Source organism: Etheostoma cragini, chromosome 14, assembly GCF_013103735.1.
Source record: "Etheostoma cragini isolate CJK2018 chromosome 14, CSU_Ecrag_1.0, whole genome shotgun sequence".
Lineage (NCBI taxonomy): Eukaryota > Metazoa > Chordata > Actinopteri > Perciformes > Percidae > Etheostoma > Etheostoma cragini.
In genome coordinates, this window is record NC_048420.1 from 10,444,162 (window position 1) to 10,467,756 (window position 23,595).

At 39.6% G+C, this 23,595-nt stretch overlaps 1 protein-coding gene across 1 annotated transcript in view; it reads left to right on the forward strand.

The window, feature by feature from the left end:
• kcnh8 (potassium voltage-gated channel, subfamily H (eag-related), member 8) overlaps positions 1-23,595 on the forward strand; it is a 48,996-nt gene that overhangs the window by 13,687 nt on the left and 11,714 nt on the right. Inside the window, exons 3-11 of the mRNA XM_034892709.1 lie at positions 3,503-3,634; positions 6,607-6,740; positions 8,186-8,423; positions 8,553-8,710; positions 12,724-12,928; positions 14,938-15,147; positions 16,441-16,640; positions 18,893-19,142; positions 22,921-23,135. Coding sequence (XP_034748600.1) covers positions 3,503-3,634; positions 6,607-6,740; positions 8,186-8,423; positions 8,553-8,710; positions 12,724-12,928; positions 14,938-15,147; positions 16,441-16,640; positions 18,893-19,142; positions 22,921-23,135 — 1,742 coding nt within the window. The remainder of the gene's footprint in view (positions 1-3,502; positions 3,635-6,606; positions 6,741-8,185; positions 8,424-8,552; positions 8,711-12,723; positions 12,929-14,937; positions 15,148-16,440; positions 16,641-18,892; positions 19,143-22,920; positions 23,136-23,595) is intronic.

Genomic DNA, 23,595 nt, shown 5'->3' on the forward strand with positions numbered 1-23,595 from the left:
AAAGCTAATATAGCTTTTTGTTGCATCTTAAGTTGTTGGTTCAATTGTTGTCCTCCATTTATCACTTTGCTGCTCTTTTGTGCTCATACCTTGACACTTTACCATCAAGCACACAGACTGTGTGCCTTTCTCAACCATTTGCCAATTAGGTGTTGGAACCGAGGCGAGAAGACAACCACAGAACGCAATTAGAGAGTGCACAGTGATTACCATGTTGGACTTTGCATTTACATAAATGGATAGCAGATCTCTGTGGCTATTTCTGAAGATGGCACATTTAAATTGGCATAGATGGACCCACGGATAAATGAAGTAATGGCTGGGGGACGTATAATTTTTTTTATTGGCCTATTCTCATTAAAAGGTGATTTAACCAAGCAATCAGTAACATCCAGTTACTGATAGTCATCCAGTTATCATTTAACGCTGAGACACATTCAATTTTCTTTCTAGCTGTAAGCTAGTGAATCCTTAACCCTGTCTTCTTTGATTACACTGAGCCCTGACCTAGCCGTTGTGCGAGAGTTTTCTTCACTTCTATGCACTATGTTGTCGCACAGATCCAGTTTTGTGTCGTTTTTTTAAATCAAGCTGGGTACATTTGTGTTTGTTGGGGAATTTCTTTGCAGCTGCTTCGTCACAAATCAAGAAAAATCTGTAATATATTCATACAGTGTCAGCACTGCAAGCCTTCTCATTTCTACATAGACCACACAACTGTAAGGATGGCGATTGAAAGCCCAGTCCTGACTGCAGAAACATGATGATAAAATTGTCTCACTACTAGGTCCGTTGAGTAGCTGTTTTTTGTTGTTGCTTTTTATCATTTTGTCATCATCACACAGGAACTATTTAAAGTGCTCAGAAAAATGGAAATTTGAAAATTTATAATTCCAACAGCAGGGCAAACTCCTCGCCTAATGAGCCTTTTCAATTCACTTTATTCGTTCAGCGTGACATTGTGTTCATGTTTGGAAAGGGTTTCATTTGGACTGGTTGTGCCCTGACCACTCACTTACAACTAATGTATCCGACTAGGGGTGTGGAAAAAATTCAATACAGCATAGTATTACGATATTTTCAGTGGCAATACAGTATGGAGACACAGACAAGTATCAATCTTTTATTATATCTGTGTTGGTCAGTTTGTCTGCTTGATAATCCCATTTCGCAGCAAAAAAATTTAAGTGATATGAATAAACAGTGAAATCTATTAAATGTATGTGAATGTATGTATAATATTGCAATAATATTGTATCGTGGTATAAACATCGTGATACCGTACCGGGAGGCGTCTGGTGATTCCCACCCTTATATCCGACCAACATAAGAGAAGCGGAAAAGTGGTTATTTGTGATGACAAAAATATGTTTTGTCACTGTACCACTTCATCTACACTTTTCTGTTGCTACTTTTCATTAATATATACGTGTGTGTGTGTGTGTGTATATATATATATATATATATATATATATATATATATATATATATATATATATATATATATATATATATATATATATATATATATATATATATATGTTTATATATATACACATACATAAAATGAAAGAAGTTTCTATTGTTGACTCTTTCACAAAAATGCAAGTATCATGGTGCATGTATTAGATGTTGTGCCACTTTCCTATAATTTTTGCTTTATAAATTAGGCATATTTTGTAGATGACTCAGTGCAGTTTGCATAGGCACAAAGCTTCGCTAATACCACCACAGATGTGACTGTCTGTGCCACTCTCTTGCTTTGAGGTCTTTGTCTGTCATCTCCCTCTGTTCTCTTTCAGTTTTCCCTTTCCTTTAGTTACCTTACATCTCCCTCTGTCTCTCTCTTTTCACCATTTTACCATTTCCACATAGCACAGTTTGTGCCAATTTGTCTGTCTGTCCCCCGTGCTTATCATGCTGATCTTTGCCTCTGCTTTTTTATGTTGTCTCATCCCCTCTTTCCGTCTGTCACAGCGGAGTCCTGAAAGGAAACGTAGCTGATTGAGAAAAAAAAGGAAGATGTATGCTCACAATCAGGAACGCTCTTTTTCTCGCTGTGATCTTGATAGTGCTGCCTTGTCTCGTAGGCATACAAATATTCACACACACATGCAAACGCAGAGAAAAAAACACTGGGATTGAGTCATCTTTTGGGCAGGAAGATTCGGTGAGTGGGAGTGATGGGAGGGAACTCCCTGGGAAATCCTGCTTAATAAGCAATTCATTTCCAGTCTGGATAGAAAAGAATGACAGGTAGACCATGACCCCTGCTTTTAACACATTTTTTAGGTTAAAGGTGCTGAAATCAAAATACTAAAAAAAGTGGTCTGAGATTGCTACCATACGGCTTTCACAGACCATTTCACAACTCGCCAAATACCGATACATGGCCAGCGGCATCTAATACCGTCACACAAGGCACTCACATGCACTAAAATGCATTGACATGCACAAATGGCCCTAACAACTATCCAAATACACAACAGAGAAACTCAGATTAGAACACAGTCAGAAACAAAGGGAGTGTGATTTTATTCTCTGCTTTCTCTGCTAAGGACGCAATCACTTCATCTTTACATAGCAAATAGTTTACTGCTATGTTAATTTTCTGAATGTGAAGTACAGTCCCTTTGAAGGAACATTTTGACAAGATGACAAAAATATGAGTTAACCTTTAAATAAGTCAAACAATCAAAGAGAAAACAAGAAAAATACACCATGTCGAATATATTTTACCAGAACAAACATATACAAGTGACACTGTTATGCATATGCTACAGCATGATGTGGATTGGACTGAATTTGATCATTTAATTAATATTAACAAGGCTAACACCTCCGAGTCACTCTAACGCTCAACACAATTTAGCTCCCTTTATGTGGAAATCCTTGAAAGAAATACAAAGTGGGTGCCAGAGGACAGGCCATGTTATTAGCCAAATTACAAGAACAACTCAGACTTAGGTGGTCAGGCTCAGCTCTATGTTGTCAGACTTAATTGTATTTTAGTGTGTTCCAATTTACAACGCTTCAGCAAAACAGTGTAAGTAAAATGATTACGGCAACTTTAAAGACTAACTGAAAAAGGGATGGCACATTTGTGTACAGAATGGTATAATCCGTGGGCATTTTCCAAACCAAAACATCATTGTTTCCCTTGATATCGTTTTGGTGAATCAAACTTAAAATAGGAACACAGTAATAAGCCCAAGTTGGTGCAGACACATACATACTGACCTGCAGTTCCTCATGAAAGCAATCTATTTAGCAGAAGATGGGACCTCAGAGATGGGTTCAATGCTGTGCTTGAGGAACAGCAACTTGGTCTATTTAAAGGCCCTGCTTCTCCCACAGGACTTCCAACTGTAGATGGGCTTATTAATAAGTGCCCCCCACATACACACATACAGACACACACAGACACACACACACACACATACGGTGAATAAATTCTGAGTATAATCAGAGATGGTGTATAAAACCTTTTCTTCTCTTTCAGCTGTGCTTTTCTGGTGCTTGCTAGACATTGTGCCAATTAAGAATGAGAAGGGAGATGTGGTACTCTTTCTGGCTTCATTTAAGGACATCACCGACACTAAAGCCAAAACCATCCAAGACGACAAGAAGGAAGGTTAGTATGTGTATGTGTGTGGAAGGTGTGCTGTTATTATTAACATTTTTATTTTAAGTTATTATTATTATTATTGTTTGGTCATGGTAATGCCTCTAATAAAACAGCAGGGGTGTATCAGGGGACCAAATTGGAAATGTCATGCTTGCTTTTGTAGACAAAACCAATCCTCAGCTTGTATTGTAACACAAAACATGTATGATTGTCATGTGTTGAAGGAGAGTTTGTTTTCTCCAAAGAAAGATATATTTCTCAATCAACAAAAGAACAAGTTAGGTGAGGCTCATTGCTATTGGGAAGCTAACCCCAAGCTTCCGACAGCTCTGCACCGGAACTGAACCAACTTCCACTCCAACAATGAACCTAGAGGAGAGTCTACCTCTTGCTTTTAAACAGAAAGCTCCTTTAAAATTACTTTTGTTAGCAAGTTAGCACCCTATCCCCACATGTGCTTAGAGCCACAGACGCTGCTTATGCTGGCAGGATGGAATAAATAATAGAACTGCAGAAACTAGATTTTGTCTGACCAGTGTGGAACCTACTCTTATTGAGCATTGTGACGGTCGCGGTGGATGTTGGACGGCAGAGTATAGAATTTTGACACGTAGACTGGGTAGTGGGGCTTTGTCCACAAAAACAAAGGTTAATTTTTTAGAGGACATGCGTCCTGTCTTATGATTTAAAAAAAGATTCTTTGTTTAATAAGACCACAATCTTTCCCTAACCTTGACTGAAGGGCTTTGAGTGCCTCAAAATAACCATGAAATACATGAAAAAGAATCATGCTTAAGTTGCTATGTACTGTAAGAGTGGATGTTGTATTGAAAGAGCGGACATTGTGGGAAATATGAAATGTTCACATTTTCATATGTGTTTTATTACAACTTGGGAAAAAAGTAATTCCGGTGTCTTTAAATGTCTTTTAAAATGTGAATTTCCATTAGAAAGTATAAGTATATGAACACAATTGTTACGAGACAGGGTTGTTCAAAATAGACAGCATAATCAGCCTAAATAGCTATAGATTATGAAGACACAAATTCTCTTCTCTCTATACTCTTAAATGTACAACTTAATTTTTGTAATTGTAATCAAGAAAACCTATGAAAGCTTTTATTTTTGTATAGGATAAAGGTGCAGCATTGTCTGTGATGTATAGTATATCTACTGAGTTTGGATATCTGTTAGAACTTCACCTAGAGTTTTCCCTTCCGGTATTTTAATTATATTCATCGTTGTAAAAACAAAGAAGGAAAAAGTTGCATATTTTGCCCGCAAAATCAATATTCTCAAAGGTTTACCTTAAGCTAAAGCCAAAAGCCAACTACAAGGCAAAAGAGAAGGTTAATGTGTGTGCGTGTATGTGTATGTTTCTGTGAAGCCAGCATACCTGACTTTTCTCATCTCAGGCTTGCCTTTCTTGAATTTGCCTAATTACTCTCATTACTGTAGATAAAGGAGAACAGGAAACGGAGAGAAAAAGTTATTTTTGCCCACATAATGAAATGCTTTTCATAGAAAAGGAAATGCTGATGTAGCATGTCTTTGGACAGAGTAACTCCTTACCATTATGGCTTTGGGTCTGACAAGCCAGTTTAAATGAGAATGTGCCTGTGAATATTGCAAAACATTTGCATTTTCATGCCATTGTCAGTGCAGTTGTAGAAAGGGATGTGATTGTCTTTGTTTCTTTAAGCCACTTTTGAAGAGTTAGAAGTAAACTTGGCTTGTACTGTGTGACGCCAAAGTTACAGAGTACATAGAAAAGATTTGATGGATAGAAATAAAATCATTGAACGTGTTTAACAAGAGAAATAAGAAACAACCTGGTGAAATGCAGAAATTATGAAATCATTAGGGTATTTTCATTTAACTGGGGAAGCCTTTCAAGCCTTTTGATGTACGGACACCTCGGATGTGACCCAGTCTGGGCAATGTACTGGTAATGGTAATAGACTGAAACTAGCATCAACAACCTCCTCTCTTTTTTTACCCCCCGTCTCCCCTCCTCACCTTCTCTGCTTTCTCTTTTCCTACCCCATTGCCACCTCCCCTATCTGCCCTACATGCCTTCGGCCTCCCCCGTTATACACAAAAAACACCTCACCCATCCTCACCCCATACTCCCTATCTGCCCCTGTAAGAAGGGCTATACAAGTGGAGGGAAATTCATTAGATCTAAAAATAAGGATGTCTCTGTGCTCCTGCCGTGCCACATCCCCCAGGGCTGCACCGCGTTATGGATGGGCCCTGTCCATTCACGTCATCTGGGGCTCCACACACACACACCACAGAGCACACACACTTTCTAAAAGACACTCAAAAGCAGTTATCACTTCTATTCTCCAGCTTTGTTATTGCCATAATTCACAATCAAGACAATCTGGCTTTGGTCTTTTCTTTCGGGTTCACAACAGTGAGAATGGGGCTCAGAACCCAGCAGCAATAAATGCCTTCTCCCATTACCCATCTCCTCAGTCTGAACACTTCACACCTACATTATCTACTTTATCTACTACTACAACACACACACACAAGCACGGCAGCAAGCGCACACACAAACCCAGCCTAGTAGCAATCAACCATAGATAATCTACCATACTACACCACACAACAGCCTCTATGCACCAGTAGCAACTTATCAAAGCTGGAAATTGACTTAAGCTGTAGTGTATACACAATAAGAAATCATCAACCAATACTCATGGCAGAATAATGTGAATCACAACAGGTAACTCACATTCTAAAGCAAAATTAGAGTATCACTCAGAAATTGTGCAGTGACACATTCTTCCTGTTGCATATTTATGTTTTCTCATTCATGATGGGATATTATGTGTTTCATCAAGCCTAATGACTGATTCAGTCATCAGCAGTAACCTTGGGGGGTAAAGTATTGCGGGGGGGGGGATATGTACTAACCTCTGTGATTGTGTGTGGGTGTGTGTGTGTGTGTGTATATGTGTTTACAGATCGACGGCGTGGCAAGGTGAAAACAGGCTCTCCGTTGAGCTCAGCTCGTCTGCGGAGCAGTACAGTCCTTTACCACATCTCTGGTCACCTACACAGCAGAGAGAAGAGCAAGAGCAAGATTAAACTCAACAAGGTACCATCAGGCAATTCAAACAAAAGGGCAGAATGTAACATGATAAAGGATATTTCAAAACAGGATGTAGGTAGACTGTATTATAGGAAGTGAGAAGATCAATGCGGTTATTGAAGCACAGTGGATACAACCCATGGGCAGGGACCGGAGGAGAAATATTGTGTCTTGGTGGAGAGGGGAAGCAAGAACATGAGTTATTTGTAGCATCAATTTAAGTCCATCTAATGTAATCAGAAACCAAAGATCTTTATGACTAGAGGCAAAACATCCGGATATTGTACAAAGATATAAACAACTGTAATGAATTTAAGACATACAATATTGGGGCTAGCAAGCTAGCTTTACTGTCATGCCTCTGGATCCTACTAACCTTAAGTGTAATGCAAACTTGTGTTTAGAAAGCCAGCAGCTTAAACGGACCGATGTACAGAGTGTGGAATGGTAGCTGGAGTGATGCCAGATCACCTCCTGGGCGCTGCCTTGCTCTAGAGCAAGGCACCGTACCCCCCTCTCCCCCCCTCCAGCCGCTCAGGGTGCTAGTCCAGCATCGGCAGCCCACTCACTCTGAGATCTCTCCATTTGTGCATGAATAGGGCTAACTGCCATACAACACGTCCGGCCAATGTGTAGTGATTACTAACAAAACAGAGTGTACATTGTAACTTCCCCACTGGGTATCAATAAACAGTATAAATGATTACTAATAATATTATTATTATTAAACCTGTGTAAAGGATTTGAGGCCACTTGGGGGCAGAACAAGCTTCAAACACAACATATTATATTTGAAATGGATATGCAAAACCTTATTTACACTTCAAGCAACTTTAGCATTCATATACAGTCAATGACAAATGTGAAAAGTCAAGTAGTTCTTACTAGGCAACCATTGAGTTACCCATTCTCAGCCAACCATTATATAGCTGTGAAGTAAAATGTTGGGCGTTTTTTCTGATCAAAGTTTTTTTTTTTTTTTTAACCCACGCAAAAGCAGTGAGCAAAATGCTTCACTCTCAATTAAATAAAATGGTTGCAAAAAGTTGCCCCAGGCTACTAAAGCGCGATCTGTGTGATCGGGCTATGCTCCACAACATGTTAGCTGGTTGCTAAATTTGACAGCCTTTTGGTGCTAGGCAGGTAGCATGCTAAACTTCTTCACTGAAAACCGCTGCTTGCTGCAGGTAGAAACAAGGCTGACGAGAGCAGTAAGAATGTACCGGAAGAGTAAAGTTTCAACCCAATCAAGATTATTTTTGTCCATGACCAATAGCGTTTGCTTAAATAGTTTCTAGTTAGCACGCCAGGTTGACAATTCACAGTACATTTTTTAAATTTTTAAATACATTCTTTTGCATACAGGCCTTATCTTGGTTTAGCCTTGACTACATGCAGGCTGGATGACACACTTTGCTACATTATCACTTTTGTTTTCCTATCCTGTCCAGAATGTGTTTGGGGATCTGCCTGCTTTGCCAGAGTACAAGGTAGCAGATGCCAAGAAGTCAAAATTCATCTTACTTCACTACAGCACATTCAAAGCTGGCTGGGATTGGCTGATTCTACTTGCCACGTTCTATGTTGCTGTAACGGTGCCCTACAACGTGTGCTTCATTGGTGATGACGACGACCTGACCCGCACCACAACTGTCAGTGATATTGCAGTTGAGATACTGTTCATCATTGGTTAGTTTCAGCATGTAGAACTGAGAATTACACTTTTTATAAACTATTCAAATCCAATTTAAGTGCAAATATATTATTACATATTTACAATAACCAAACACCGAACTCTATTTGTTTCTTTCCTGCCAGACATTGTTTTTAATTTTCGCACAACTTATGTCAGCAAATCGGGTCAGGTGATCTTTGACGCTCGGCAGATCTGCATCCATTACCTGACAACGTGGTTCATCATTGACCTGGTGGCCGCGTTGCCCTTTGACCTGCTCTATGCCTTCAAAGTCAGCGTGGTAAGTAGCCATTAGCTTTTTGCTTAACCCCCAGGATTTAATATAAAACATAATCACTCACATTGTAAATGTATTAGTTCTTTGATTTAAAATACAACAAAAAAAGTTGTATCCAAGCATTTTATATAAACTACTAACAAAAACGAAAAAGAAAAGCAAGTTACTGAACAGGACTTTGAATACTGTAAAAACACAAATCTCATGATGGATGAATTGCCCAGTAACAGAGAACAGGTTTCTAGCCCTGCCAACATAGGGATGCATCATAAAGTCTAACACTGCCTGCACATTTGAAGTCATAAAATTGCATGGACTGTTTCCAGTGCTTCTTTGATTCTTCGACTTGATTCCATAAACAGTACAAGACCTAAGAAAATAATGAAACCTGGATCATTAAAACTTTTTTCAGTTCTGATTGAGTCCAATACATGGCCCCCTTAAGAACACTTGAATGGAGGAAGAAACAGAGATCTGGAGCAATTAGGCAGACGTTCTTGTCCGCCAATGGACGCACTGCACAATAAGGTGGTTTTTATTGGTTTCTTATGAAAGTTTTTGCTTTCTGGCCTCTCATTTAGTGAAAGATTAGTTGTTTCCACTCACTCAACCACTGTAATGTGAGTCAAAAGTCCAAAGTACAGTATTGGATTTCATATAATTGCTAGTTTCAAAGATTGGTTATGTGGATCCCCATTAGCTGCTGTATTACTATTTTTGGGGATTCAGAGACAAATCAACACTTAAAAAACAACTCACAATTACAACTGCAATACAACACACACAACAGTTTCAAACAAAAAAGTATTAACATACTAAACTGAATTTGGATATGACATCCCTATGATATATATAAGACAAATAATATTACAATATTACATACATTAGACACAACACAAAAATACACACAAACAAGTTTGGAAAAAATAAGTACAACAATAACCAGTTCCATCATGATTACAATGGAAGAACAAAGTCTATTTTCTGAAGTTGCTTTTTTTAAACATTTAAAACAAGACATGATGTTCCCATGAATCATCAGTCGATGGCGTGATGTCCAATCATACATCGCTCAATATATCACACAGTACATTGGATGTAATTTGTTCTATTTCTGGGATATATGAACTTTCCTCCTGCCAAGTAGCTAGTCACAATATTATACCTATCTCTACTACAAAATGTTTGGGGAATCCCCATAGAACAATAGAAATAAAATTAGTAATAAAAACAATAAATGATAAACTATTAAGGAGGATGTGTTCAATGTAATGAAAGAAAGATTAGGGGTAAGACTAAGAGAAAGGAGAAAGAGCAGGAGGAGTAGCCCCCTGTGTGTGAGTGGAGGAGTGGGCACATTGACAGGCCGCTTCAGGCAAAGGTGCCTGTATGGTTCCAGACTCTATTAATGGAAATACCACACACTCGCGGCAGCGGCTTGGGATTTGGGGGAGATTTGGGTGCTGCCTCCGGGTAGAGGGAGTGGCCAGTAATTGCTGAGCGTTCTGCATGGTGTCCCCTAAGGACGGAGCATTCAGACTGATGTCCCCTTTGAGGAAAGACATCTTTCAAAAAAATAAGCCAAGGGGCCACAACACTCTTTCTGTGTTTTTTTGGGCATGTTTTACAGTCTATCATGTGGTCCCATTCACCCTTTCCACTATTTTCTTTACACTTTTCTTGCTTGTCCAATCTATAGATATTCTTTATTTCCGTCCTATTTTCCTATTTCCCATGATCATCCCTCTTACCTGTTCATCTGGTGTCTTCCTTAGTTGTGTGAGTGTCCCACAACAAATGTGTGTGAAAGGATAATTTGATTAAAATGCATTCCTTTGAGAAAAAACTAAATTGTGTTGATGTTTTTTGTTGTTTGATGAGGTAGTTTAAGGGTGCTGGAGTAGTTTTTTAAGGAACAACGAAAAAGTTCCTTTTTTGCTTTTGCTATCTTGTCATTGCACATCTTATTTAGTTCTGAAACTTAAATTGTGCTACACCCAACTCGTTGACCATCTAGCTTTCATATTTTGAAGACAGTAATATCAAAATCATCTAAGCAAGGTGCTCAGCAGTAAGATGATGATGAAAGCACTAGTCTCCTGTGGCGATAATGCCTTTACCCCTCAACCAAATACAGCAATGTGTTATCAATACAGCGGCAGTTATTGTTAAAGCTCCTATAAATGCTTCAGGGCCTGGAGGCCTAGTTGGTATCAGAGAACAGTTTGTTATGGATGCTTACAGGCTCGGTGCTGCTGAGTCAATGAAAATAAATCAAATTGATAAGTCACATTGTTGTGATTGTACTGTAGCACTAAAGGCGAAGCTACAGGGGGAGAAATAATGAGCATTTCTGTAAAGTTATAGTCTTGTGCACAAATACAAACTACCTTAAAAAGCAGAGGAAAATAAAGTCAATCAAGTAGTCAAATGTAAATTTCACACCTGATGAGCAGAGGAATTGCAAATGCTAGTGGCTGAGGTTAAATGGAAGTGGTAGCAGGAGCTGTGAATGCTTTGTTTGGTACATCGCATTGCTTACTGATAATGCTGCTGGAGGAGAATGGGTTGTGGCGCAGCCTGCTCTCGCCATAGGTGGGATGCCGGGTGGTGATAGATGGTGGAGAGAAATTGGAGCTTCTCCCCAGGGCACGGCAGGAGGCTTCATTACCCACTCGGGCTGCACCAGTTTTCCATTATTACAGCAAGAGTGTGCACAAACCACTATAAAACATCCAGGAGACACAGACAGGAGCAGCTCTGTTAAGGACTGTCCACACTTCTTCTTCTCTTTGTTAAAATGTACACACTAACACACAAACATTCTCTTTCTATCTCCTCCTTTGTCATCAGTCCTTTGTTGCCTATGCACACACACACATGCAACATACAGTACGTCCTTGTGAAAAGATTACAAATAGCTTCCATGTCCTACATCCTTGTAAATGATAGTGTGTGTGTGTGTGTGTGTGTGTGTGTGTGTGTGTGTGTGTGTGTGTGTGTGTGTGTGTGTGTGTGTGTGTGTCTGTGTGTGTGTGTGGGTGTGTGTGTGTGTGTGTGTGTGTCCAATGGGGATACACAATGGTGAGCCCCAAAGGATAGACTGTTGGTAGAGAGTGCCTGAGCAGCAGGTGCACAATAGATGACAAACACATCTACGTGTCTATTTGTGTGAAAAGGAACTTTGAGGAAACATTGTACCATGGTAAATGTGGCAAAAGTAGTTTAATTGGTTAAAGTGAAAGAACAAGTAAGAAAAAACAGCAACTTGGAGGAAGCTGGATCCTAGAGAAATACTGCATGGCAATGGTGAGGATTAGAGATTAAAAAAACTAAACAAATACTCATGTGAGCAAGCGCCTGGTCGCTCTAATTGGTCATTTTATAAAAAAAGGGCTCCTTCATCAGGAAATCTTCATACAGCTCATATTGTTGACGTGATTACATGCATTTTTCAAGCTCTAATTATAGAATTGAAGAGAATTTAAGCAGCCTCTAATGTTGGAGAGGAGCATGGCTAAGAGCTTTTATCACTTCAGGCAGTGTTATTAGCGTGTGAGTGTTTGTGTGGTATTAAGCTGGTTGATCACTCTTCCCATGAGATTTACTGTCTGAAAAAAGACAGTTGCAGCCTGCTCCTTACTTTCACAGTTACCGTTTCACTCTCTTTATATCTTATATCTGTGTGTGTCTCTCTGACTTTGCACTTAGCAGATCATCAAAAAAACTCAAGAAATGAAAAGGAGGTTAAGTAGTTGTGGTACTTGATCACTACTTAGCAAGGAAACCAACACATGTTGTCCTCAGGAGCTATAGTTGTGGAGAAGGAGGTGATACCGACACAGTGTTGATATGTTAAGTGAAGACAATGCTATACGTTTTTGTTTTACAAGGTTACAATTCCAATTAGATGGTTTATCTATTTAGTTTGGATGGATTGAATGGTTTAACAAGTAACTTTAATGATCAACATCCTGAGAATACATTCACCTTGGGTCCTTGTTCTGATTCTGCAGGTGTCCGTGGTCCACCTGTTAAAAACAGTACGTCTGCTCCGTTTGCTGCGGCTGCTCCAGAAGATGGACCGCTACTCTCAGCACAGCACGGTGGTCCTGACGCTGCTCATGTCCATGTTCGCCCTGCTGGCCCACTGGATGGCCTGCATCTGGTACATTATCGGCAAGATGGAGATGGAGGCCAATGCCTACAACTGGGATATCGGTGAGTAAAACTAAGAAAATTATGTCCATAAATCCAAAAATGCCTCTCAGCTCTGTTGTTGATGTTTAAAAAAGTAATGGCTAATTGTAGTGAGACCTACTTAATTATTGCTTCCAGTTCACTGGCTGTCATTTTAGGCATCATACCATAACCAAGAAGAGTGTTGGAGCTTTGAGTAGTGTTGCTGGGGATTGTAATGTGATATGAAATCTATGTGTGCAATTTCACAGCCGTTTGGAACATTCTTTATATTATGTATTTGTTAGTATGACACTCAATCTGCTGATTCAGCCCAAAACATTCTTTTTTAAATCTTCTTGTACAACCCAGATTTAGCTGAGTGATAATATGAGAAGGTAAACAATCCTAAGGTCTGTTCATGAAAGTTTAAATCAAACAGTTATTGATGGTCATGTAATTGTTTGAGGTCTTTTTTATTATTTGTGTACAATGGTGATGCCAGATGAAGTGTTTTCATTTTATCTCCATTGTTCTACCTGAGGGAGCCATTACCCAGGTCTGTCAAGCTATGTATTCGATCAATATAAAGGAAACACTGGGATTTTGTTTGCAAAGATTTCTGCTTTCTCTCACTTATAATGTTATTTGTGCAACTCAACTTACATGTCAATACTTTAGAGCATTGCAATTTTATAGCTCATTTCTAAATCAACAATAGTTCTGAAAAGCTATCAATGCGTGAAACTAGCAGGGGTATTGTTTTTTCAGGCAGGTAAGATCTGATATTCACCCGTAGACCATGTTTCTCATAATGGACCTCAACCCTGTAGGATTTCAAGCTATTAAGGCAGATGTTTATGTGCAACCAAGATTAAAAACCATATAGCATAATGAAGAACTTTACACAATAGTTGCACTGCAGTATGACATGACAATCCTCATTGAGCTATTGATAAGAGGCCACATAGGTGTAACTTTGAATTTCAAGGTCCTTGTTATGGGCTCATCATGTTGGGTGGGTATTTGCAGTCCAGAGACAGTACTGCATGCCATTTGTCTGGGTTCCTATATATTTCAGTAAACGGCTTAATTAAGTTCATGATTTCCTCATTGATTTTATTGATTCCTATGTCTGTTGTAAAATACGTATTGAATGGAAATTATTACAGCAACAATAACACCAGCTGTGTGTGTGCTTGCATGCAGGTGCGTGTGTGTTAAAACTGATTTAGCGATTGGCACAATTCCTCTCGTAATTCCCCCTCAGCCTCCAGGTCAACCACATAATGAGGCCCCATTGGGTTGATCTTTGGTCATTATCGATGGGCTTGCACTGCTTGCAATTACAACCCTCCGGTGTCTTCATAACTGGTTCCGGGTCAGCATTGACTGGGTCATGAGAACAATGCAGAGTTCTCTTTACCAATTACTGCATTTCAGCGTCATGAAATAACAGGTCAGTGCATGAGGAAGGATTAATGAGTTGTATCCTAATTATGTGTTCTGATGCTGAACTGAGCATTGAAGTCAGGCAGCTATGAGGGGCTTCCATCCAATTACCATTCATCAGTGTCTGCGGGAGACTCTCCTGGGATCAGCTGACTGTATGCACACGGTACTGACCAAGGATCAGTTTAGGTTCCCAGGCATTTGATATGCTTCTGTTGAATCCAAGGAGGAAAGCACTGCTTACAGTACCACAGTTTCAATAACAATGCTGTCAGCTTTGTCTGCATCTATATTATGCTTCACTGCACCTAGCTTTGGGATGACTACTGCAGCTCATTCTTAAAAAATCTAATTGCATGGTGCACTTGTAGTGATAGCATCATGAATGCAAGAAGACTGGAAAATATAGGTTTTGTAATGAGGCTGTAAAACTATTCTCCCAAGGTTGCTTCTTAATGAGATGCTTTTGTGACGGATAGAGTGGTCCAATGTCACTAGCACGGGAAAACACAATAAGATTGCATTACAGTTACCAGCTCTAACCATCCATTTCTCCTTCCATCCATTAATATCCCCTTATTACACCATCTTAAAAACAGGATGGCTGCATGAGCTGGGGAAGCGCCTGGAGTCGCCGTACTATGCAATAGGAGGTGTGAACGGGACCGTCAGTGGCCCCGCCATTCGCAGCGTCTACATCGCCTCACTCTACTTCACCCTCAGCAGTCTGACCAGCGTGGGCTTTGGCAACGTGTCGGCCAACACTGACATTGAGAAGATATTCTCTATTTGCGTCATGCTTATAGGAGGTACGCAAAATGCACACATCAGAAATCACGTGTATGTTAAGTATTCAAAAAATAATATTTATATTTCCATCTTTTGCTAATCCATGATTTCTTGGTGTAAGCATTCCATAATATTAACACAATCACATTTCAATCAGACATATTCAGTTTTATTATCTTCCAATAGAAAGTATAATATTTATTAGACCTTTATAACATGGTCTGATCCAGTTTAAGGTGGATTGTTACACTATAGGTTTGGTTTTGGGGGATGAAGAGGGGGATGGCGGGGTTCTCCCTGTGGACACTCCCCACTTTAGTTTGGCTAAATGTCTCTGCCTGCCTGAGGGCAGAACTGCACACACACACACACACACACACACACACACACGCACACATACACACACAGAGACACTTGATGCAAAAAACTATTACATAGCACCTCCATATTTATAGCAGAGCATAGGTCAAATGTAATGAGATTGTGGAAGGAATTGAATAACTGTATGCAGAGAGGAAGTTTTTGATTTTTAATTTGATGTGTTTGCTGCTTCAATGCCCAGATGTGTGCGACATACCTGTGGCACAGCTGAAAACTGAATTAAATTAACAGAATACATTATCTGTCTGTCATACCAATCAAATCAGCTCATCTCTGTCCTGACACTGACATTCCTGTTGGGGAGGAGCAGAGCTACAAGACATGAATGCAAATATATTACTTAGCTGGTTGACTAGTTTGACTGTTAGTTTGGTTGAGAAAATTGAAAATTTCCAAAAAGGAATCATGTTTAATTATATTTACATGGCAGAAATAATTATTTTAATTATCCAAATAGGGTTTTAGAAATTCAATTTTCATCAGTCCCAGGCAGTCATGCAGCCTACAAGCATCATAGCAAAAGTCAGCATTTAAGTGAGTACAAACTTGGCTTATTCCTGTCCAAATCTATTGGCAGTGTGGCCACAAGCATACTAGTATGAGTCTGTGTGGTTTTGGAGAGGTCTGTTTGAGTGTGAAGACATGGCTTCTCCTAGTTGTGTCTCTCAATGCACCCTTTACTTGGTTTAAGTAGTTGTCTGAGTGCGCATCAAATTAATTTTGCACTGCTCTCCTCACAGTTGTTGTGAAACAACCCCTCCTGTTCCTCTTCCTACACCTGCCAAACTTCTTCCGTAAAAAAAACACCCAAAAGGTTTTTTCTATTTTGGATCCCTGACAGTCCATTATCTATTTATATTTCATTCATGCTTACGCTCCGTTATCGCTATCTCTCCCTTATCCCTTGCACTCCTTTCTTTCTACACCTGCAGCACTGATGCACGCATTGGTCTTTGGTAATGTGACAGCCATTATCCAGAGAATGTACTCACGCTGGTCCCAGTACCACACCAGAACCAAAGACCTCAAGGACTTCATACGTGTCCATCACCTGCCGCAAAGCCTCAAGCAGCGAATGTTGGAGTATTTTCAGACGACCTGGTCGGTCAACAACGGCATCGACTGTAATGAGGTACAAACAGCACAGACTATACACTGAAGCTGGTTTAAGTCCCTATCCTTGTTTTTCAGTTAACTCGCGTTTTTGACAGCATATCGGGATCAATAGTTCATTTGAAACACCACATACTTCTCAATGCTCATAATCCCTATTCAAACCCATCATAAGAGTGTAAGGGCATGTTGTTTTCCTCAGCACTGACTGACAAGGATGGGACAGAAGACATGAACAAAAAATTGTCATACATTTTATGGATGACAGGATTTTTTGTAACCTGGGGGTTTAAACCCTTGCAGAGCTTTTTCTATGTTGCTTGTAGTTGAAGTCACACTGCAAAGTGCAATCAATGTACAGAAATCTGAGATGTGGGGAATCCAGGTGACATGATTGCAGGACCATGTCAACATACATGAAAGTGGGACAACAGGAAGTCACACTCAGTCCAACACAACATCAACAACATAACGGCACAATGACAGCACAGAGAAGACACAAACAGAAAAAAATGGTGACACCTTTCGTTGACATGTCCAGGGAAAACAGAGGCAAATAGTTAGTGGTCTAATAGCAGCACGTCCCTCCAGGCTGTGAATGCCTGTGAGAGGGCTGTCGGAGCCCAGACCAGTCCTTACATGGAGTGATGATGATGAATCCCAGACAGTTGAATTATAGATGGGCCTGTTGATTAAAGTCAGCCTAGCTCTGATGACTCATTGATCGACTCACTGTGATGGTGACCTCCTTATCTTAGTCCCGACAAGGAGACAGACGGATAGATGATATGCAATGTTTAGACTGTTTTTGACTCTTCTTCTTTTTTTTAACTGTGATAGGGGCTTTTCCAGATCACATTTGAGTGTTTATGTTATGTGTGTTGTGTTGCAACTTTGTACGGCATATTGTTTTGATTTATACAGTTGCATATTAGTGATGAAAGTTAGCGATTCATAGAGTTTTTAGACCTAGACATGCAGGGCATAAAGTGAAAAAAAAATCTTGGTCCTGAAACTTTTTTGGAGGGGGTCCACAGTGTAATGTTTCCATATGCACTCATTAAAGTTAATTTGACTGACAAAACACTTAAATTCCTTCCTACATTAAACAATAATAAAAGTCATAATTTTTAATAATTAAAAAGTTTTGGGTACATTTTTACTTCTTCCAACCTTATATATAATCGTGAAAACAAAATGTTCTAGATGTTGTGTTGTTACTTTGGCCAAGTCGTCATCAAAAAAAGCTAACTAGTACATTAATGATTTTCTCTATGTTGACATTAGTTGCTTCATGTACATTTATTTATAACGTTGTTTTGTTTAGCTTTTCATATAGCTAGACGTCTAAACTTTTGGACGTGGCTGTTGTGTTTAAATAACGCCCATGACGATTCCAAACAGACAGCTTTGTCAAGGCAGTTTGGGCTTTAGATACATTTTACACAGTGGCCATTGTTAATGACAAATCGTGTTCCGCTTTGAACGTGCAAACGTATTATTTTTATCCCAAACACAGTCGGTCAGCGAAGGCGCAGTGGAAGCGGTAGCGGTCGATGCCGGTAACGTACTTGTACGACAGAGACCACGGAACGAAGCTTTGTGACTAGCATCTAGCTAATGACTAGCAAGCACTTTCTCACCGCAGCTGCCGTACAGTGAGTAAGATACTGCGTTTCTGATTGGTAGGGGAACTCAAATGACTTGAAAATATAAACTTCTCAAGTTCCCAAAATGTATTTATTTTTCCTCACGGCCGCACGCCGGAGATCCGGCACGGTGCCAGAATACTTTAAGCCCTGGACATTTCTTGAAGGTCCAGCACTGAGTTCATATCAACGTTCTGGGGTATAAAGACTTGTTTCTAGTTGTACAATATATTGGTGCATATACTTACCATAGTAGAAAAAAAACAAATGTTAGTTTTGTTTATTTGCTGAATGTAAATTTCATTTTATGTATATATATATTATAATAATAATGTCCTTGAAGAGGGATGTTTCTGACATTTGGAGGTTTTCCTTCTCTGAATCAAGGTTCTAAGGACATAGGGTCTATCTTCTATCTTTCTTGTGCAGATTGTAATGCTCAGAGGCAAACAATTGATATGTTGATTGATAATGATTGACTGGCCTATTTAAATAAACTTTAGTATACTTGACGTTCATGTTTCCTGTGGTATAATAGCTGTGCTTTCACAGCTTTTTTGCTCTACTCACTCTTGGCCGATTCCTCATTTCTCACTCTCTCTCCTTCCCATCATCTTCACAGCTGCTGAAGGACTTCCCGGACGAGCTGAGATCCGACATCACCATGCACCTTAACAAGGAAATCCTGGAGCTGGCGCTGTTTGCCTCAGCCAGTCGCGGCTGTCTACGCTCCCTGTCACTGCACATTAAGACCTCCTTCTGCGCTCCCGGAGAGTACCTCCTTCGACAGGGCGACGCACTCCAGGCCATCTTCTTTGTCTGCTCCGGGTCCATGGAGGTGCTGAAAGATGGCATGGTGCTGGCCATTCTGGGTATGACAAAGGATAGGGGGACTTATCTTTAGCTGTACATGCAAAATGGGGGAGCTAGATAGATGTTGGGTGACAGCAGAGCTGACAGACAGATGTTTAAACAGACACAAACATTCAGCCACTACAGAATACATTATATATACAGTATATTTACCACTATACCATATAGACTATCCAATGATTGTCCAATTCCATACAGGTTAAGCCACTCCAGTCTAGTGATGAGTTTGGTCATGTCTGTTCTACAGCATTGCAATTCAGTCCTGTCCAGTTTAATCTGGTATTGTCCAGTCCAGTCCAGCCCATTTCATCAATCCAATTCACCGGAGTCAGGTAATTTCAGTTCCATCTAGTCAAGGCCAGTTCAGTTCAGTGTTGTCCAGTCCATGGGAGGAAAAGTTGAAATCAGTCTTTATACGGTACCCAAGGCCACATGTATATGCATTTTCATTCACAGTGTTAAATGAATGTTTGATTTGCCCGAGCAGCAGGCAATTACAATATCTTATGTCCGCTTTGTTTTCTGTGCATTCTACAGCAGAAACCGAGCAACGTAAAGCTTTCTATTTTAGCCTCAGGGAGGCTATAATAGTAACTGGCTTCTCATCAATGGAGGAACGAGGTTCTAAAACATGAAGAAGCTGCAATTCAGCTCAAACTAAGAAAAGATTTTTGGTGTCTTTATTCATAGAATTATAATAATATTTGTTGTAGAAAGTGCTGACATACGGTAGAGTGATTATGTAAAGCTCTAATGAAAGGAAAAACAGATGAAGTTAAATTAAAAGATGCATAAAAGCAAGGACTACTCATTAAAGTATGTATATGTAAGTATATACACATACATATATACACAAACACACACACACACACACACACACACAGTAAAGTATATGTAAACATCAAATTGGAGCATATAAAGTCAAGTTTTCCCTATTTTACCACTTCCTTGACAAAAACAAAATTGAATTACACTTTAAGCATCTTTATGGGAATTTTTGTACATCTTGTATTCAAACAGTTTGCTCGTTCCAAACAGATTACAAATTACAAAAACAATCCTTCAACCGATTAGCTTAGTTTAGTTTACCGCAAAGGAGGGAACAGCTAGTGTGGCTCCGTCCATAAGGTAACAAGTCCACCCAGCAACTCCCAAGCGCACTAATGAACGTACGTTAAGGCAAGTGTTTACCTTTAAATAACATATATATTGGTTAAAAAGTATCTTTTTGGTAGCTTACTGGTTGTTACTGCTCTCATCTTCATAAAAAAGCAACTTGGAAAATTGGATTTGGAACTTATTCAATGGTCTCCTCAGTCCTCACAGATAGTTAAACTCTCTTGTCACCATCACAACATTCCTTCAATACATCTGCAAAAAATTGCACATGCTTTTTAAGTGGTGAAGAATCTCCCATTCAAAACATTTGCACACAAATTGTGCAAAGTTTAGGACTGTAGTGAAAAACACCATATGTTATACACATCTCTTAGTGCAGGATGCATCTGAGACAAGATGTTAACATCCCCCAGTCTAGCTACATTTCCAACCACTAACATCTCCTTTGTAACGTAACCTCTCGTATTGAGTGACCTTAATGGCTTTTGCTACCTCACCTTCATGACACAGAGTTATAGACCAATGTGGCACACATAAGTGTGTGTGTGTGTGTGTGTGTGTGTGTGTGTGTGTGTGTGTGTTTAAGCGTGCGTGTGTGCGAGTCAGAGGAGTCAAGTGAGTTAGTAAGAGAAAGCGAGTAAGATCTGAATCTGGTCGTCTATTCATCCCTTTGTCTATCTTGATCTCTGTTAGTGTTTGTGTTGTTTGTCTCAGCACCAGCATGCAAGCTCTCCTGTTGAAAAAGAAATGTGTCTGTGCGTGTGTGGAGTGGGTGGAATTGTTTACTGTTGTGAAGAGTGGTGTTTGTGTGTGTGGGTGTGTACAGTATGCGTGTGTGGGTGTATATCTGTGTGTGGGCTTGACAGGTGGAAAGCAGTGTCTCTGTGTTTGCCTGCTGACTATGCAGAAGGTCAGGCTGACATTGAGTGTCTGACTGAAAGAGAAAACAAGTTCTGTTTCTTTTTCTCTGTATGCGTGTCTCTATCCCCATCTTCCTCATCACAACACAAGTCTGTACCCACAGCTCAATGATAGTGAGCTGGTGAGAGTACTGAAACCAAGAGCATGATAGGAAGAGGAGAAAGTGGCAATGATGGAGAGAGAAAAGAGAAAGAATGTGGAAGGCAGAGAGGAAATATGGAGGAAGTAGGAAAGAAAGAGACGGAAAGCAAAGGTAGAAAAAATAAGAGGGAAGCAGGGCTGTGGATTAGAGGAAAGCATAAGAGAAAAAAGGAAGGAAGGAGGAAAATTGAGGGGAGTGAGTGAGATTGGAAAACAAGAGACTAGAGCTGAGGTGAAGAAAGGAAGGGAGGAGGATAAAATTGGAGAAAGAGAGAGAGGGAGGGAGGAAATAAGAACAGTCACGACTGTCGCTCCATCAACCTCACTGTAATTGAGCAGCATTCACAGTTCATAATGTCCATAATGAATATTTTATCACTGCTTAAGGGGCATTAACACTAATGGGGTCCTTTGTACAGCTTTACCCTGTATGTATGAAGATAACAAGAAACAGTTGTCCGCACCACTTTATTCATGCATTTACTGTAAACAGTAATCTTCTGTTCATTCACAGATTACTTAATCTGCTTAAAAGGTTGTATTTGGCTCCCCAACAATTCTTCTTGCCTAAGTTTCACCTCTTTTGCTTAATCAAATTCTTAATTCATTCAGATGACCAGTTGTCATTAAATTTAACATCATCTGTAAGTAAGTGCCGACAGTTGATCAGCTTTGACTGACTTTAATGTTAATATGAAAACTGAAGAGTAAAACTGTCAGTTCTGTATATTGTTATTTTGGTATGTTGCTACATTGCTCTTCTTTACTCTAACGACTTGTGAAAGAGCTGCAAGACATAGATAACGTAGTTGTTATAGTTGCTGCAGTAGTTACAAAAGCCTATGGTGGAATGACCATTTTGATGCTTTCTGGTCCAAATAAACTTAAGTCAAGAATATGGTCAAGTCATAGCTGTCAGAAGATAACTAGATTCATGATTGTACTATATCTTTGCTTAATAAATAATGTATTATTCTTTGTAGATCAGTTTAAAGTGATAAGTAACAGGAACACCTTTGGATGGTGGTTATCCCTCTCTAGCATGACTCTAGCTTTAACGTTTTAATTATTCAATGGATCACTTAACAGAAACAATATGCATATCTTTAAAATATATTAACATTTACAACTGCAGACTTGGTGAAATGTTCTAACAATACTTTATTAGTCATTTATCATAGCATAGGACTCAATAACCTTTGTTGTTGGCTTATTGCATTCAATGATTAAATTATGTTTTTAACAATTTTATTTTATACAAATTACACCTTTTTTTTTGCTTTTATCCCACTATGAGGTGAAAGGTCAGGGCCAGGTACAGACCTGTGGGGATGGTAGGGATTCAGTCTAGCGGGATGTCACAAATGGATGCTCACATTAGAGCAGGTGGACAGGTGGGCTTCCTAATGCCTCAGCATCTCTTCTGGTCAGAAACCCCACAAACACTAACATGCGCACTCCCTGAGAAGCTCGTTAATAAATGAATGATCTGAAACATGTCACAGAGTCTTCATCCTCAACCCCTTTTACCAGAAAATAAACATTAGGCAGAGACCCTTACTCTGACTTAGCATGTCCATGTCTCTCTCTGAGCAGGTAAAGGCGACCTGATTGGGGCGAACCTGTCCTTAGATGACCGAGTGATAAAAACCAATGCAGACGTGAAAGCCCTGACCTACTGTGACCTGCAGTGTGTTAACCTGAAGGGGCTGTACGACGTGTTGGACCTCTACCCCGAATACTCACACCGCTTCGTTCAGGACATCCAACAAGATCTCACATACAACCTGAGGGAGGGACATGAGACACACGTAAGTCCAAATGAGTATTATTGATTCCTAAATGTGAAATTCTCAAAGATGCTGCTGTCTATTGAGTGTCATCACAGTATGTTACTTGTTACTTTAACAAGGAGCAGATGGTTTAAACTGATTTTCACCTTGATTTCATGCCCTTATGTGCCCAAATGTTATTATGTTTTATGCTGCAAAAGAACAATGATCACTGTTGTTTACATTAACAAGGCCCTCTTGTGATGTTGATTATCTCCAAATAGAAAGAGGGAAGTCTGGAGAAATCATAAACAAGTTGCTGATTATGCAAAAGTTGCACAAGTTGCTGATGTTTCTATTCAGATTTTCACTCAATTGTTTGTATTCTTGATTTATTTTAGGATTTTTACACTTGTTTTAATTAGCTGAATAAACCGGTTAGTTCCTAGATCCTTTTTTCTATTGTTAAAAAAACAAGCTTAATGAGCTCTAAGCACAG